The sequence below is a fragment of the Cololabis saira genome, chromosome 14, assembly GCF_033807715.1.
Source record: "Cololabis saira isolate AMF1-May2022 chromosome 14, fColSai1.1, whole genome shotgun sequence".
NCBI classification, from domain to species: Eukaryota; Metazoa; Chordata; class Actinopteri; order Beloniformes; family Belonidae; genus Cololabis; species Cololabis saira.
Window position 1 is genome coordinate 29,540,070 of NC_084600.1, and position 16,037 is coordinate 29,556,106.

General features: G+C 41.2%; 1 protein-coding gene across 5 annotated transcripts in view; it reads right to left on the reverse strand.

The window, feature by feature from the left end:
• The window catches only part of cadm1a (cell adhesion molecule 1a), a 466,733-nt gene that overhangs the window by 113,820 nt on the left and 336,876 nt on the right, over positions 1–16,037 (reverse strand). For all 5 annotated transcript variants that reach the window (XM_061740369.1, XM_061740368.1, XM_061740367.1 and 2 more), the window contains one exon: positions 14,086–14,232. In XM_061740369.1, the coding sequence (XP_061596353.1) occupies positions 14,086–14,232 (147 nt within the window). The remainder of the gene's footprint in view (positions 1–14,085; positions 14,233–16,037) is intronic.

Below are 16,037 nucleotides of genomic sequence, written 5' to 3' on the forward strand. Positions count from 1 at the left end.
CAATCAATTGTGATTAGTGGCTGCTGCTACTTTTTGAGAGGAGCACATCAAAGTTTTATTATTGGGTGTCAGAGTGGGCGAGACGGGGTGGGCTAGGGGTAATTACACTCTTATCACCCTCCTCCCCACTCTAGATAAAGTCCAGGCTCCATAGCAGGAGCCACCACCTAAATCCAGAAAGTGGGAGTGTTCACAATCGCCTCAGTCAAAGGGCTTTCCAGTTTGACAAAACGGCCCTTTCCTTCTATTAGGGGTGTAACGATACACTAATCTCACGATACGGTGCGATACACGATATTGAGGTCACGATAACGATACGATACGATATAGCAGTATTTTTTTAACAACCTTGAATGAGGTAGTCATGAGGAAATTGTCTTTTATTTGAAAGACACAAAATACAAAACAATGCTGTGCATTTGCCCTATTGTTACAGTTTGTAATTCTTTATAACTGTTTAAGTTTTAAAGAGAAAGCCAGGCCAACCATTTTCCACAAACTGAACTAAAAGTAAATGTCAGGTTTGCATTATGCATCTTCAGTTTCATACAAGTACAAATATTTTGCCACAAACTGAATAGTTTCTTTCATGTATGATTTGACTTTTTTCTTTTCCAGAAATTTAACAACTAAAATTAAATAAATAAATACAAGTAAATAAATACATAAAATTTTACATCATAAAAAAGATTGATTAATGCTCACCTTATAAGTGTAAGAGGAGATTTATTTTTGTTAAGAAGGTTATTTTGTTAATTCAGGGTTCATTATTTTATAAATATATTCTTTATATTCTGTAAATCAAGGACTATAATGACACTAGTCAGTTTATCTGTAGTGATTAGTCTGTTTTAGATTGGGCGGAGTGATACAGCACTAGGTGCTGTGTTGATGTTCTAAAATCCTACGCTTTTGAGGGACATTGAAGTACACTGGAACTTAGCAGAAGTTGTCTCCGTGTTTATCCTACTCACCACCCCAAAAAGGTTTAATTTAATAAGGTAAGGCTTAACTCTACACCAGACTTACATAAGTAAAGGTTCAGACCTCAAAACGGGACCACAAAATGGGACTAGTTTCTTCTGAGCGGAGGAAGATTTTGGTCCGCGCGGTCTGGCTGCGGTCGCGGTCGGATGCGCGTTTCTAGTCAACACAATAGATTAATATTAATAACCCAATATCGCGATACACTTTGTCACCTCCACGACACGTATTGTGACATTTTTGTATCGCGAAATTTCGTGGCACGATATATTGTTACACCCCTACCTTCTATTGTCCTCAAGATTTGCATCAATTTTTTATCTCAAAGACACAGAAAAATTATGTTATTTCTGAACATATGATTAATAATGTATTAATAATAGAGATGCACCGATCGATCGGCCCCCGATCGGGATCGGGCCGATAATGGCCCTATCGGCTTTTATCGGAGATCGGAAAAATAATAGTTCAGAGCGGCCGATCTGATGACGTTTACAACAACAAACGCCGCCCGCGCGGGTGTTCCCGCATCTCAGACCGAGCGGTCCTGAGGGAGCGTGACCGGCCTTGCCGGTGCGGGACTTTTACAACGTCTGAAAAGGACAACAAATTTGCAGTTTGCAAAGTTTGTCCAAAGGAGATACCATGAGGAGTAATATTACAAAAGAATCACAACATAACGAAGTTTATTAGACATTTGAAAGTTCTTCAGACAGAGTAGGCTATATTGAGTTTTCAAAGTTGGCTGCCGCAGAAAAAGGGGAGAGAAAAAAAGGAGCGCGCGCAACGGCACTAATTCAGCTGTAACACCTGTAACAGAGACTTATAAACGACAGGAAGAAAAATAAAGAACTACATCGTAGAGTAATGAATTCATATGCTTTGCTCAGTGTCAGTGTACATGAGACAACAATATTGACGAATTTATGGATTTCACCCTGTGATCGGTGATTGGCAAAATCGGGATCGGCCGATACTGGTTTTCGAGATCGGTGATCAGCACTCAAAATCCTGATCGGTGCATCTCTAATTAATAATGTATTAATTATGACTAATTAATGAATTATTTTACCTTATAGGGATTCATAAAAAAATGTTTTGCTCCTCGTACTACTCGCACATCAGAAGATTTCTCCACTGCAGCTGGGAAAATTTGCTGGAATAAACTTGATAGATACCTTTATTATTATAGATAGGTAGATAATAGGGGTGTAACGGTATTTGTATTCGTCCCGTCCCGTCGCGGTACGGGGGTCACGGTTCGGTTCACGCAGTCATACGGCGAATACGTCTGACTGAGTTAAAAAAAAAAAAAAAAATGCAAATGCAATTCATATATCATCATAAATTGTAGGCTATAATAACGATAAAATGTTCTAATTCTTAATTTACAACTGTCCTGAACGCACCGGGGCCGCGAGCCAAAGCAGGTTGGGTGTAAAGACTGATTTATGGTTCTGCGTTAAATCGACGCAGAGCATACGCCGTAGGGTACGGCGCAGTCTACGGCGAGGTTATGCGGCGACGCGCAACCTTCGCCGTAGGCGCTGCGTTGGTGTAACGCGGTACCATAAATCAGCCTTAACAGTCACAGCAAATTTGCCGTGAAGGAGATTAGCGCTAAAGTTTAAAAGAGGACTAAATTTGTACAAAGTTTTGAATGTTACCCTGTTTTCCACGTTACCTGGATTATTTTGGGTTATGGAAGAGGCGACTGCCATTGGTGAGTCAGTGTTACCTTCTTAAATAATGTCTTTATCAGAATGTGTCTTGACCAGCTGCCTGTAATGTGCTTGTGTTGTTGTCAACGAGACCGCCGAGTCTATTCTCTGTTATAGAGCTCAGAAATTATGTTATAGACCGCTGTGTCTATCTATCTAGATAGATTGTGTCATTTTAGACCAGTTATGTTTTTTTTGTATTTAAGCTGAATCAAAGATGGAACTGAGTCGGTCTGTGACTATCAGAGTTTTCAGCGCCGTGTGATTGACAGCTGACAGGCTTGTGTGTGTGTGTGTGTGTGTGTGTGTGTGTGTGTGTGTGTGTGTGTGTGTGTGTGTGTGTGTGTGTGTGTGTGTGTGTGTGTGTGTGTGTGTGTGACTTTACTCTGCTTTCTGCAGCATAGGCCTATAGGCTTGGCTCAATAAAAGTGAGAATAAATGTAGTTTGATGGTAGGATGATGTTGTTGAACGTTAAAATGACTATCATAAGGCCCATGGAGAATACTCCGCCCCCAGACGGCTCTGCCCATATGCAGCAGTAGAGGAGCCCGGGTTCAAGTATTTATTAAAAGTGCTCGAGCTCGTTACAATACCATCCCGCACTCACATAAACCAGTCCGTGGTAAAATTAAAAACACTAATGCACAAGTTAAATGTTTTATTCTATTTATTTTACATTTTAATAAGAGATGCTTTTTAGTTTTGTAGCCAATTGAACAAACTTTAACTTTCAAATGCTATGATCAAAATAAAGGAAGAAAAAACTCGTCTTATACATTTTAGGACTTTTTGTATTTTTTTTCCCGTTGTACCGAACCCGTACCGAACCCGTACCGAACCGTGACCCCTGTACCGAGGTACGTACCGAACCGTGACTTGTGTGTACCGTGACACCCCTAGTAGATAAACTTCCATCGTTGCTGTGGAGTTGGAAACGGCTGATCAAAAACCTGTGTTGTGCATTCATAAGGGGATAAAAGAAGAAACTATCAATACAAAGCCTTTTATATCCTTTGACATCTCCTTGCTGTCTAGGCAGAACATGTCAGGCAGCTTGTCCGTCTGATATAAATCAATAATTCTGAACGCAGGCTGTGTAACTGGGAGCTGGCTCCGTCTTCAAGTAGCCAAAACATGATTGAAATGTGACAAAACGTTTCTCATATTTATAGACGGATGCACAACGTGCAGATATTTATGAAACTTCACAAGCATGGATAAGGAACGTGCAGGTGGAGTCTCAGAAGGGTTCACTCATTTTTATGAGTGACTCCTTGTTCTGATCCGAGTCAGCGATGTCACAGCGCCCCGCTCATCTGAATCACTCCCCGTGTGACATATTTTCAGACCTCAGTGTCTCCAGTCGAGATGATACGTGTGTGTAAGATCTTCATTTGGTAGTCACATCCGACACCTAAATAGATGTTCTCAAGCAAGAAAATGGAGTAAACTTGTCATAATGTAACCTCTTTGATGCAATTTTAACTTTCTGATTTCACTTGGAGCAACTGGATCAGTTACTTTCGAAGGTTTAATTGAAAAAATATAATTAAAAGTGCATGTGTATAATAACCAAATGCCCTCGTCTTTCTTCGCATATCTTAACTTCTTAGGATCCTTTCGATCTTGCTCTTGTGTAAGATCGTCACTTCGTTTTGTGTGTGGTCTGCAAAGAAAAAAATAAAGATTTGCAGGACAGACAACCCCACATTGGTCACCGAAGGAACTTGAAACTGATCGTACAAGTACAAGGAGAAGAAAAAAAAATCAAAACTAATGAAACTGGCCAGGACAAAACGACAGGAGCCTAGACTTAATATTTTGTTGGTCACTAAAATCAAGTGATGAGACGTGTGCGACTGTATACAGGTGTTCTGGTCCTCATGGACAAACGTCTCCACCTGTAGGCAGGTGTTCTGGTCCACATGCCAAGAACAAAAAAAATGTCAAGGTGTATCAGTGTCGAAGGGGTGAAACTATGGAACCACCTGGATGAGGAACTAAAAAAAAGTAGCTCAATTTATAAATTAAAAAAAAATTATAAATCTAAAATAATAGATAAATATAGAACAATAATATAAATTATCTTCTTATTAAACCGTCTAAATTATGCAACTTTCCTCCTGCAGCTGTCCTCAATCGTGAGTGACCAAATTTATTTCTTCTCTTCTTTGTTCATTTTCTTTGTTCATTTTCTTTGTTTTGTTCATTCGTTTCATTTTCTTCTTATTTGTATCTTTTTGTTTCTGAAGTCTGCCTTTTGTTGAAAAGGATAGGCAAAATAAGCCATGAGGCTTCAGCCTATACCTTTTTGGTCAAAAAGAAAGAAAAAAAAAGTACATATGTATAATATATATATATATATATATATATATATATATATATATATATATATATATATATATATATATATATATTTATACCTGTGTGTATACATACACAGTGTGCATATGCAAAAATCTTAAAATGTAAATGACCAAAATAAACTAAACTAAACTAAACATGAACACTTGTCCACCTCTAGACAGGTGTTCTGTAGATGTTTCCAACTGAAGACAGGTGTTGTGGTCCTCATGAACAAACGTCTCCAGATGTCTCAGGTCTGAAGGGTTTCTGCTCCAGATTGCAGGTTCCAGATGTTTCCACAGATGTTCAACAGGATGTAGATCAGGACTCTTACAAGGACACTTCAGACAGTCCAGTGTTTGGTTCTGAGTGGTTCTTGGCTGGTTCTAGTTGTGTGTTTTGGGTCATTATCCTGTTGGAGGACACATTACCTGTGACTGTGACCAAGCTTTTTGACACTGGAAAGCACTTGTCTCCAGAACATCTTGATGGTCTTGAGGTTTCATTGGACCTGAACAGATTCAAGACACCCTGAACCAGACGCAGCAAAGCAGCTCCAGAACAGAACCGAGGCTCCTCCATGTTCCACAGTAGATCCAGTCTTCTTTACCTTGAAGGCTTAATTTTTGGATCTCTGAACATATCTCTGATCCCATCATCTCTGAACATAGAGATGATGGGACTTTAAAAAAAACTTTTGTGCAAAGGATGTCCTCCCAGAAGCTTTGCAGCTTGAGAATATGTGTTTTTGATGTTCTTCCAACGGCGGAGTCCTCCTCGGTCGTCCACTTTGGTTCCAACAGTGACGGACGGTGTGATCTGACACTGATGGACCTTGACCCTGGAGGTCATCTCTTCGGACGTTGTTCTGGACTCTTTCCCCCCCCTTTCTCCTCTTTCCCATTCATATTATCGTCTCTTCAGTTTGTCAACAATTTTCCTGTTGTGTCCACGTCCAGAGAGGTTGTCCACAATCCTGAGGAGGATAAACTTCTGTAGGAAGTTTCCATCCGTTGTCAGAGGAACATCGAGCTGCTTGGAGACGGTCTTCTAGTCTTCACCTTTAACATGCTGGTTCTGATCTCCTCAGCCAATTCCCTCCTCTGGGTTCTTCAATCCATGTTCAGAGTGATGACCACACACTTTTCATCCTTCAAATACCAAGTAGTTTGTCCCGGCCAGTTTCAGTTATTTGTTTCTGTTGAATACCAATTCAAAAGCAATATCCCATTTTCATTAGTCAGTGTCAGAAAATGATTTATCATTATTACTTTGTCAGTTTCAAGTTAATTCAGTGAGCGCTCAAGGTGTTTCTATTTGTAATGAAAGGTTACTAACACTTTTTTCCACGTGTGTACATGTAACACAACAACTTTAAAAGATCAGGTGTTGGCACTTGCTTCGTCTTTGTGAAATACGACACAAATTCAGTTCTGCTGAACGCTTTGCCCTCCACGTAGCTTTGCAGAGATGTTTTCACGGGAAGCCTTCGACCCCAGACCTCAATGCTCTTCAGAGGACAGCTCACCCGCCGCTGGAGAGCTACAACCGTTCCCCTCCTCCACACGAGAACAAGAGCAGCATTTGTGCGCGAGTGCTCTTCTTAGCCTTTTGATACATGCAGCCATGTGGGTGTATATGTGAAGTGCGCGCTAAAGCCTCTGCTTTAAAGAGCATGAGCAGGAACATGCTTCAGTGTTTTCATCTGCCCGAAGAAATGCTCAGAAAGACTAAGAGGGTTAAAAAAGCCTCATTTATGTAACGGAATCCTGACATGGTGAAGAGGTTTCATAAAAAGATTTTGTCTTTCGCTAAGAACATGTGAGATCTTTTCAGCGTTCACTACAAGGCTGCAGCATTAAGAAGTTAATGTGTGCATTTTTATTCATCAAGCTCATCTATGCAGTTGTAAAATTAGGCTTTACTTTAAGTGTGATTCAATAAAAATAATAAATGACTTATTACTTGTATCTGTGATTTCGTCATCGTCACACTGAAGAAAAATAGATTCACTAAGCAACTTAAATGGAATGCTTTAACTGGTAAAAAGCAGATGAATTAAGTATTTTAAGTATACTTCAGTAAGTCTATTTTAATTTAATTGTACCTTGTGAAAGTGACACTGACAAAGGTTTTCCTTATCTTCTATCCATCATCACTTCACAAGTTTCCTAGTTTTACTCCTTAATGTTAATCGGATGAAATTGATTTTATTGTTCGAGATGACGAACTAATTATTTTAAGTTGGTTACCAATTTAAATTCTTCTCAGAGCATCCTCAGTAAGACTAATGTCTGACTTTTCCTGGTCGGAACAATCAGGCTGATGTGTTTAAAGCACCTCCATCAAGTTTTTTATGCTTCTACGTCGAACTTCCTGTTCTCAATGTTTATCTGCTCAAAATCATATAAGATCACCTTTGTTTGCTCCGTTTTCATGGCTATATACAAAAGGAAGCTCACCACACTGCAGAGGACAACCCACAGCGCCACCTGGTGTTTGGTAATTACAGAACATCACAAAAACAACAGCGACTGCAGGATAGCTTCTCTACATATGATACATGCGTCGCTACTACGTGAAATCAAAATAATGCTGACTAGAGATGATTACTTGGTTAGAAAGTGTGTAAAATCAATAGATATGTTCAATCTCCACACCAGTGACACCATAAAGGCTGAATTATGCTTCTGCGTCAAAATGGCGCCGTGCCTACGGCGTGTGGTTTGGATCGACGCAGAGGACACGCCGTCACCTGCGGCGTCACTGACATGCACCTCCCGAAAATTGTAACTACGCGTCGAGGAGACGCCGATCACACGCAGACCGAGAGGGCTGTGATTGGTTCGTTTGAAAGCGAAGCATTTCCGGTTTCCGGTTTGAAGCAGTCGTGAACTTTCAGGGCTCTTTTCTTCGTTTATATGTGATTTTTTTTGTTTTGTTTTTTTGCACAATAGTTGTCCTTATTTCTTTGATTTACTGTGACGGGAAAAAGTCAGATAAACCATTCAGAAAAAGATCGCTAACTAGTGGCCGCGGGGGGTACTGCACCGCGACCAAATGGAGTGAAGGAGAAGTCAGAAGGGTTCAGCACGGCGTCACAGCTGCGGCGTGTGCTCTGCGTTGGTGTGACGCAGAAGCATATTTCAGCCTTAAAACTGTTTCACATTGAGGCATTTGCACTCTGCAGCAGCTTTCTCGACCGTCATCCTCACAACGTTTACGGTTGATGGTCCAGATATTAACAATCGAAGCATAATCCTATAGAGGTTACTGTAGGTACCTATACCCAACTTACGTCGGTCAATAAGGTTTCTGCTGCTGTTCTTCCCAATAAAATTAAAGGAATAGACATGTTTCCATCTCGTTAATATTTAAGTCTGCATCTTCCGAGCTAACGTGCTAGCTAATGCTCCGTGAGGACCTTGTGAATGAGTGAGTGAGCGACTTTTACTTTCACTACGTGGCTTCGTGAAAAAAATGTGGAAATGTGGAGCCAATGTTGCAGACATTTGCGTTCTCACATGCAACCCCTCCGGAACTCCTACAATATTTCAGGGTTGCGGTGCATGCGTGGAGAAGCCCGATGTTGGCCTTCCCCTTGGAAGCAAAGCAGCATAACGAACAGACATATGAATTTACTGGAATTCCCTTCAAAATAAGCTGAATAAGAAGTACTTTTTTGCCTCTGGAGTGTCGATGCTCAGACGGGATGAAGCATGAAATGAAAAACAATACAAACATCCCAAGAGTTTCATTCCAACTTGGTTGGAATCGAATAATCCGACTAAAACGCCAAACAAAAAGCATAGAAACTGCCTTCCTGCTAATACAAAGTTTGAGAGGAGGATAACCAGGAGCCAGTGCTGTGTGTGTGTGAATATGAAAGAAATTTCAAAGCACTCCGCCCTCTTGCTTCCCATCTCACAGGCACAAGCACAATCCACCACAGCGAATTCATCCTGAGATAGCAGATGTGATATTTTGAAGAGGGCAATGTTGTTTGGAAACTGCTTGGTAGAGGTTATGTCATAATGAAGCAGTGCAGCTGCAGCGAAGATGCCTGGAAGGGATCACAGGAGATCAAGGAGCCGCCGTCAAAGAAGAACACGTTGCCCTTGACAGCTGGCGTTGTGGGAGTCGGCTCACCGTGGTTCGGCACAACAGCAGATAAATACCAAGTTCAGTCTGGAATAAGCATGAGGGCATGCTGCAAGCAAGGTACATTTGAAAGGCGATGCATAAATGAGAGTGAGGGGGTGCGAAGGGGGGGCCTGCTGCTTCACCTCACAGGAGGCTACCAAGTTTATGAGTACGTGTACGGTATGTTTTTGTGTTCATCTGTGAAGGCTCAAGTCAAATAAATAGTAAAAACATCAAGAAGTAAATGCACTTCAACTGCACACAAGACATGCCCTGATAGATGAGCGTTTCCAGATAATCATTCAAAGTTAATGGAATATTAAAGGAAGCTTCTTTTAAGGTGGTTATACAACCGAAGGAGGTAAGGTATTTCCTCATTATTTTTATGGAGTGTTTTATGATAATCTCATGTTCAGGTTTGCCTTCTGTTGCCATCAAAGACGCTGTACAAATATGCAGAAATGATCAGAGCTCCATCAGGAACAATGTTTACAGTAATATACAACATCAATGGCATGCTTTAGATCAGGGATGATTGTACCTATACCTGTGATATGACTATAATTTTGATTTTGCTTGTTTATTATCTGGAATAGCCCGTCCTTTTCAGAGTGTAGGCTTACTTGCAGTTTCAAGGGTCTGCAAAGCGAGAAACCCTCCAGCCTTTAGGATTAACCTTGAAACTTTCCTTTTTGATGACATGTATGGTTAGGGCTGGTTCAGCTTACCCTGAGTCAACCTCTTAGTTATTCTGCAATCGGCCTCTCCTGCTCGGGAATGCAACTCCTCACTTCTAATGTATATGCATTTCATCATTACTGCTCGCTTATTAACTCGCTAGTTCTCTTTTCAGTCTCATAGCAGATGGACGGATGTCTCTGTGTGTGTTGTTGTCTCTTATTCCATCCCCACAGCCAGTTGGGATGGATGGCCTTTGTCAGGATAGTTGTTGTGGTGGTTTCTTTGTGTTAATAGGTTATTTTCCTTCCCACTGCCGCCTGCAGCTCAGGACTGGGATGGAAATGAAGTCAAGACTTCACGCAGCTTTGATGCAGCCCATTGGGTTCCTCAGCTAGACGGTTTTATTTATCTATTTAATAATAATGGGGAGCTGTGGTGGTGTTTGTCCTCCGACAGGAAGGTCACCGGATCTTTCCCAAGACCTGTCACCTGCCAAAGCAACGGGTGCCCCCTGCAACTGAAGAATCACAAGCCAGTGTTCCCATAACGTGGGACCCCTGGCCCAGGTAAATGGGGAGGGCATCCTACACAAAACCTATTTATGGAAAACAATGATCCCACCATCAAGACTCCTGACTTTCTTAAACGGGGCCGATTATGGCATCTAATACCTATTTTAAACAGACATTGAATGTCTTAAAAACAAGCTTTTGATTGTTTTTCCTAAATAAATTAGAAATTCAGCCTCTGAGCCATGTCTTCATCATCTCATTCTCTAACCTCATTATCTATTCGGGATTCTGAGTCAACAAGGAGCAAAAAATGGCGGAAGATCCGGCCGGCGGAGTCAGTTGTGGGCGTGGTTTTACGCATCGGAGGCCAACCTCTGTAAATCGTATTTTCGTTACGTAACGAAAGTGAGCAGAATCTGAACGGCTCGTAGAAGCCACATCACACTGGATGGCTCATCCGGGCGGCTGTACAGACACTGCAGAATTTGGTTGCTTTCCTAATAGGTCCCCTTTAAGGAATTAGGGTATTGTGTTGGAAAGGTTGGGAACTACTTTTTTAGAAAGTGCATATGAGCTCCAGTTCCACATGTGACAACAACAGACATACAGAGGCAAAGGAGTCCAGACGTGCTAATATAAAAACATGTCACTGTTTTATGTTTTTCAGCTAAATTACTCAGAGATAATATTCACATTTAACTTGGTACTTTAACTGACCAGCTAAGACGAGAAGTCCGGTTGCTTTTGCATTGTTTGGCAGCGTGCTTCCGTTCAGACTCTTAGCTGATGCACAGAAAGCAGCGAAACCGCAGTTCACACGCTGCATTTCTCAACACTGGCGGGTGGATGACTCAAACACCGGGCCAGAATGTGGCAAAATTCACATTTTTAATAAATTCTGAGAAGAAAAAGAGCACAGCATTTCCATGAACACCGCTAACCGCTCTGCTTTTAGCTCCTCTAATGTATGCACATGCAAACTCGAACGGAGTGATGGTCGCCGGGAGCGAGTATTTTAGTCAAGCTGACATCAACCCCTTGCAGATCTGTTTCATATGAACTTCTCTTTGTCAGATGCATTTCACTGAAGTTGCCCATGCAAATCATTTGTAAATGAACTATGCAAAATGCTAAGAGCAAGATAAACAATGCACAAAAAAACAACAACCTAATATATCAGCGAGCACTTCTTTTCACAACTGCATTTGCATATTTTGAACTTAAAACACAACGCTACTGTTCTGGATTTCCTGCGGTCCACAGCATGTTCTGAGGAGGTAAACATCCTGTTCAGGGGAGCCTGAAAAACATAATTAAAAAGCAGAGCGTGGCAGTAAAGAATAAAGAAAGAAACATGTCCGGCTAAACCCAGCTAATTAGAGCTGTGACACGATAATTGGGCAGGATAAGAATAAACCTCTGGCAGGTCATTAAATGTTCGGGATATGAGCTGTTTTTACTAAAGCAGACATGCCGAAAGCTAAAAATGTTTGGTGGATCGCCTGAGTCTCAGTCTTTACTTAATCTGATTGGTAACTTTTAGGTCAAATTCAACACAGCTCCCTGAAAATTAAAGTAAGAGAAAAGACAATATAAATTAACAACTGGCGACATTCACTCTGCTTTAACTCAGCAATTTCTGTTATTTGTTTAAATCCATTTAATCTTCTAAATGACTAAATCCATTTGTCATTTGGTCAAATGCAAAGGTGCTCCATGATTAAGGTCTCCTGCCAAGGACAGAGCCCGTCTCGCAATCTTCAGCAGCGACATTAATCCTTTGCAAGTTTTATACAATTCATCTGAGTAGTATTTCACACATTCCTGCTGATGGACAAACAACTCTAAAAATATACTGCCTCCACCGAGGAACAATACATCAAATGCCCATCTAATTTTACGACTGCATGCAAAACGAAGACACAAGTTAATTAAAAGAATGCATCATTGACATTGATTTCCGTGTCATCTGAAACATCAAAATGCTTCTTGCGATGATGAAACACATTTGATATCAATCATGTACAGGCTCTGCAGCATCGAGTCCATTAAAGGCTGCAGAGTACCGTTTCCTCTTCAGAGGCTGTGCTGTTACCCGGATAGCAGGGCGCCCGCTTGAAAGGCATCTATTCACTTGATCGCTTGAATTATATCGGAGCTGAAGCTTTTCTCTCTCTGCGTCAGGATGCTTTGCCACTATAACGGGAGAAAACCTCTCGTCGTTGCAGAGTTTATGCTAAGGGTCTTAGTGCTGAAGCTGTTTATTCAACGTAAAGGTTGGGTAGGAGCCGCTGGAAAAAAGTTACAGTCAGCAAGATTTGGAAAACAAACAATTCAAAAGAACAACCCCCTCCTTTCAGACCTGCCTCTGAAGCCACACCTCCAAAGCACATGATTGGACAATTCCTGTTGAAAGGCGCGTGACAGATAAACTATTGGTGCAGTGACTTTGCTGTTGTCCTACATAATGACTGGATGGTATTTTTGCTTCCACAGGTGATTAATGTTTACAATGTGATGGCTTTTAACAGTTTGAAATCTGTGTGTAAAGAGAATTTGAGGCTTTATTTATTTACTTGACCTTTTAAATGGACATACCCGCCTCATATACTGAATATAGTGCATCTCTGAGAATAGAACAGTCATCAATGAGCCACAACGTTATGAACGCTGGCAGATGAGCTGTCAGATGAGGAAAAAAAACACGTTTAGCTGGAAAAGCTTCATCCTGGTATTCGCATGAATTTTATTTTGCTCCTTGTTGGGTATTTACGTTTTTTTTGCAGAGCAATTACAGCCCCAGTATTTGTCCAGACTATCTCCTCAGAGGTGGAGAGCAAGGAGCACCAGCTCACAGTTGTGTACGTGATCTACATGTTATGGCTCGCCTGCCTATTTGGATTTGCTTCACAAGGAATTTTCATGAGACCCCTGTAGTTTTTTTTGTCAAGAAGCATTTCCAGAGGAACTTGTATATCAATCCATCGATCCATCAATCCTTGAAATAACAGCCTCTTATCTGAACAGAGGCCCAGACCTCCCTCGGCCATGTCACCTTCTCCAGGCCCTCCGGGGAAATACTGGAGGAAGCCAGTCGAGAGATTTTATCTCTGAAGGTCATTTTATTTTTAATCATCTGTGTTGGCCAAAGTCTGAAAATATGTGTAGCCAATTAACAGTCATAATGACTGGATGGCTTTTTTGCTTCCACAGGTGATTAATGTTTTTTTTTTTATACTCTTTACGATGTGAGGGCATGTACGGGCCGCCCTGCGTTGCTCCAAACATAAGTGTTTTGTTTAACATATTTAGTTTAAAACTAGTAAATGCTTATCTAAGGAAGGCCCATTTCTGCAGAATTGATTATCTAAACTGTTATATGTTATTGAAAAAAAGAGAAGTGACTCAACATCTGAGTCAAAGGGAAAAAAAATCAACCATTGAAACATATAACTTTAACTTTTGTTGTACATCAGTTGAGACGTTCTGTTCTTTTATGGCCACTTTCCTACATCTAAACTCTTTTAGAGAAAAGTGTTTCTTCTCCCCTTACAAGAAAAACAACAGTACTGTGTTCTCTGCTGAAAAACAAGTATTAACTGAAAACAACCCGCTGAAGTTCACAAGAACACCGCCTTATTAGAAGATGGCGGTAAACATGGCAGCCAAGTTATCGGTGATGTTGCACAATACTCACGTCTCATGTCTCTGAAGTAAATGGTCTGTCTGTTGGGGTTGAGCAGCTGGATAACGGAGTCGTCATTGTTCTTCACCCGACAGCTGATGATGGCGGTGTCTCCCTCCACCACCGACACATTGTCCGTCACCAGGTTCTGACTCACCACTGGAAAACAGGGGAACATGGACAATTACATCAACCGTGGTGTGACGCAGGAGTTCAACAACACACTTGCTCTGATGCTTCTAACACACGGACACCAAGCCGCAGCATGCAGGACGCGCGGTAGCGACAACGAGACGCAAGACAAACACATGCTCAAAATGGAATTAGAGATGTTCTGGCACAGGCATCAGAGATACGATATGGATGTCAGTGAATATTTTCAGTCTGCGCACCATCCCATTGACACCATGCCATTTTATATACAGAATTCTCTTGTTCAAAAATTCAGGAAGTAATTCCTGCTTTGAGTTTCTAGGTGCAGAAGAAGAAGGACATAAGTTGCTGGAATGAGATAGCTATCTAGCATTAAGATTATGTTGTTAACATCCTGCTGTTTTAGGTATGTATACGACTAATCCGAGAAACGAATGAGGAACCACCAGACAGGTATGAAAACAGATATTCGGAGCAGGTTGCAGGGGGGCAGGAACACTGCTGAATCAAAGGTTTATTCCTGTAAACGTCATCACATAAAGCCCCGTTGGGATTGTTTTGGTAGCTCGTGTACCGATGGAAATGGCTGAGAACCTGATGGGTACCAGATCCATTTCACAACAGAGAGTAGGTATAGCTGTGGCCCAACTGGACTGAAAGGGAATCCAGATTATAACTGGATTGTGAGCGATGTATTTTGTTCCGTTTTTTAAATAAAAAGTCCAAGTCTTTAATAATTGATGTCAAAGCCGATTCGATCCTCAACTACACTGTTTACATCCGGATTACAACACGCTCTGACGCCATTGAGTTAAACGCACCCAAAGACTCTATACACAAGGACGGACTGATTTTATTGGCTCCCTGGGTATGTTTAATCAGCTCCAATGGATGGTAACTTCAAGTATCTGCTAGCAGTGCGTGTAGATTTCAAGGCTACTTTAGACTGATGAACACACTTTTGTGCATTCAGATTCAATTAAACTGATTCATAGCAGGATGTGCTGTCCGTATTGTATATTTCTTATCCATGGACAGGAACCCATTTAGGTGTAATATTTAATGAGGAGGAAGCTTAAAAACGGATGGGAAACCAAACCCAGCTCGAGTGTCCGTGGGACTAAATTGAATCAAGAAGCTGTTGAGAGAAATCATTAATCATAAAGCGTTGCTTAAATTGCCTCCCTTCCTTGTTTCAAAGACAATACCTCTGCCTAAAGAAGGAAACATGGCTTCTTTCCAGCTCTGTGCTGTTTTGATTTGAAGAACTGCAGTAATAACATCTCGGACTCTGCTTTGGGGTTACATCTTTTGTTTCAGCTCACTCTGAGCCGTCGGTGGTGTTGGTCCTTTTTAAATGATCACCACAAAACCAACAGCGGGCAGTTTGCCAGAGGTGGCTGCTGCTGATGTCGGCACCCAACACAGAATTTCCATGTTGTGAGATAGAGCGCAGACGTGTGCAAACACACACACGACATGCTCCAGGCTACATGAGACCATGTACAAACACAAACAGGGGTCAAAGCAAAGAGCAGAAATAATTACAAAATTGCTTAACTGTATCTGCAATATTTATGTTATTATTGTGTCATAATAGAGGGACAAAAACACATATCACATAAGGAAACTAGAGAAGTGCAAGATTATCTGCAGGGATATCCACTGTGAGCACAACTATTCCTCTCAGCAGATTCTAAACATTTACAAATTACACTGTCAGCAATTACACCCCCCCCATAAATAATAACTGAGACAGCGAGAAACCAAAAATATCTAATTTTGTTTGATAGGTTTTAGAAATGACTCAC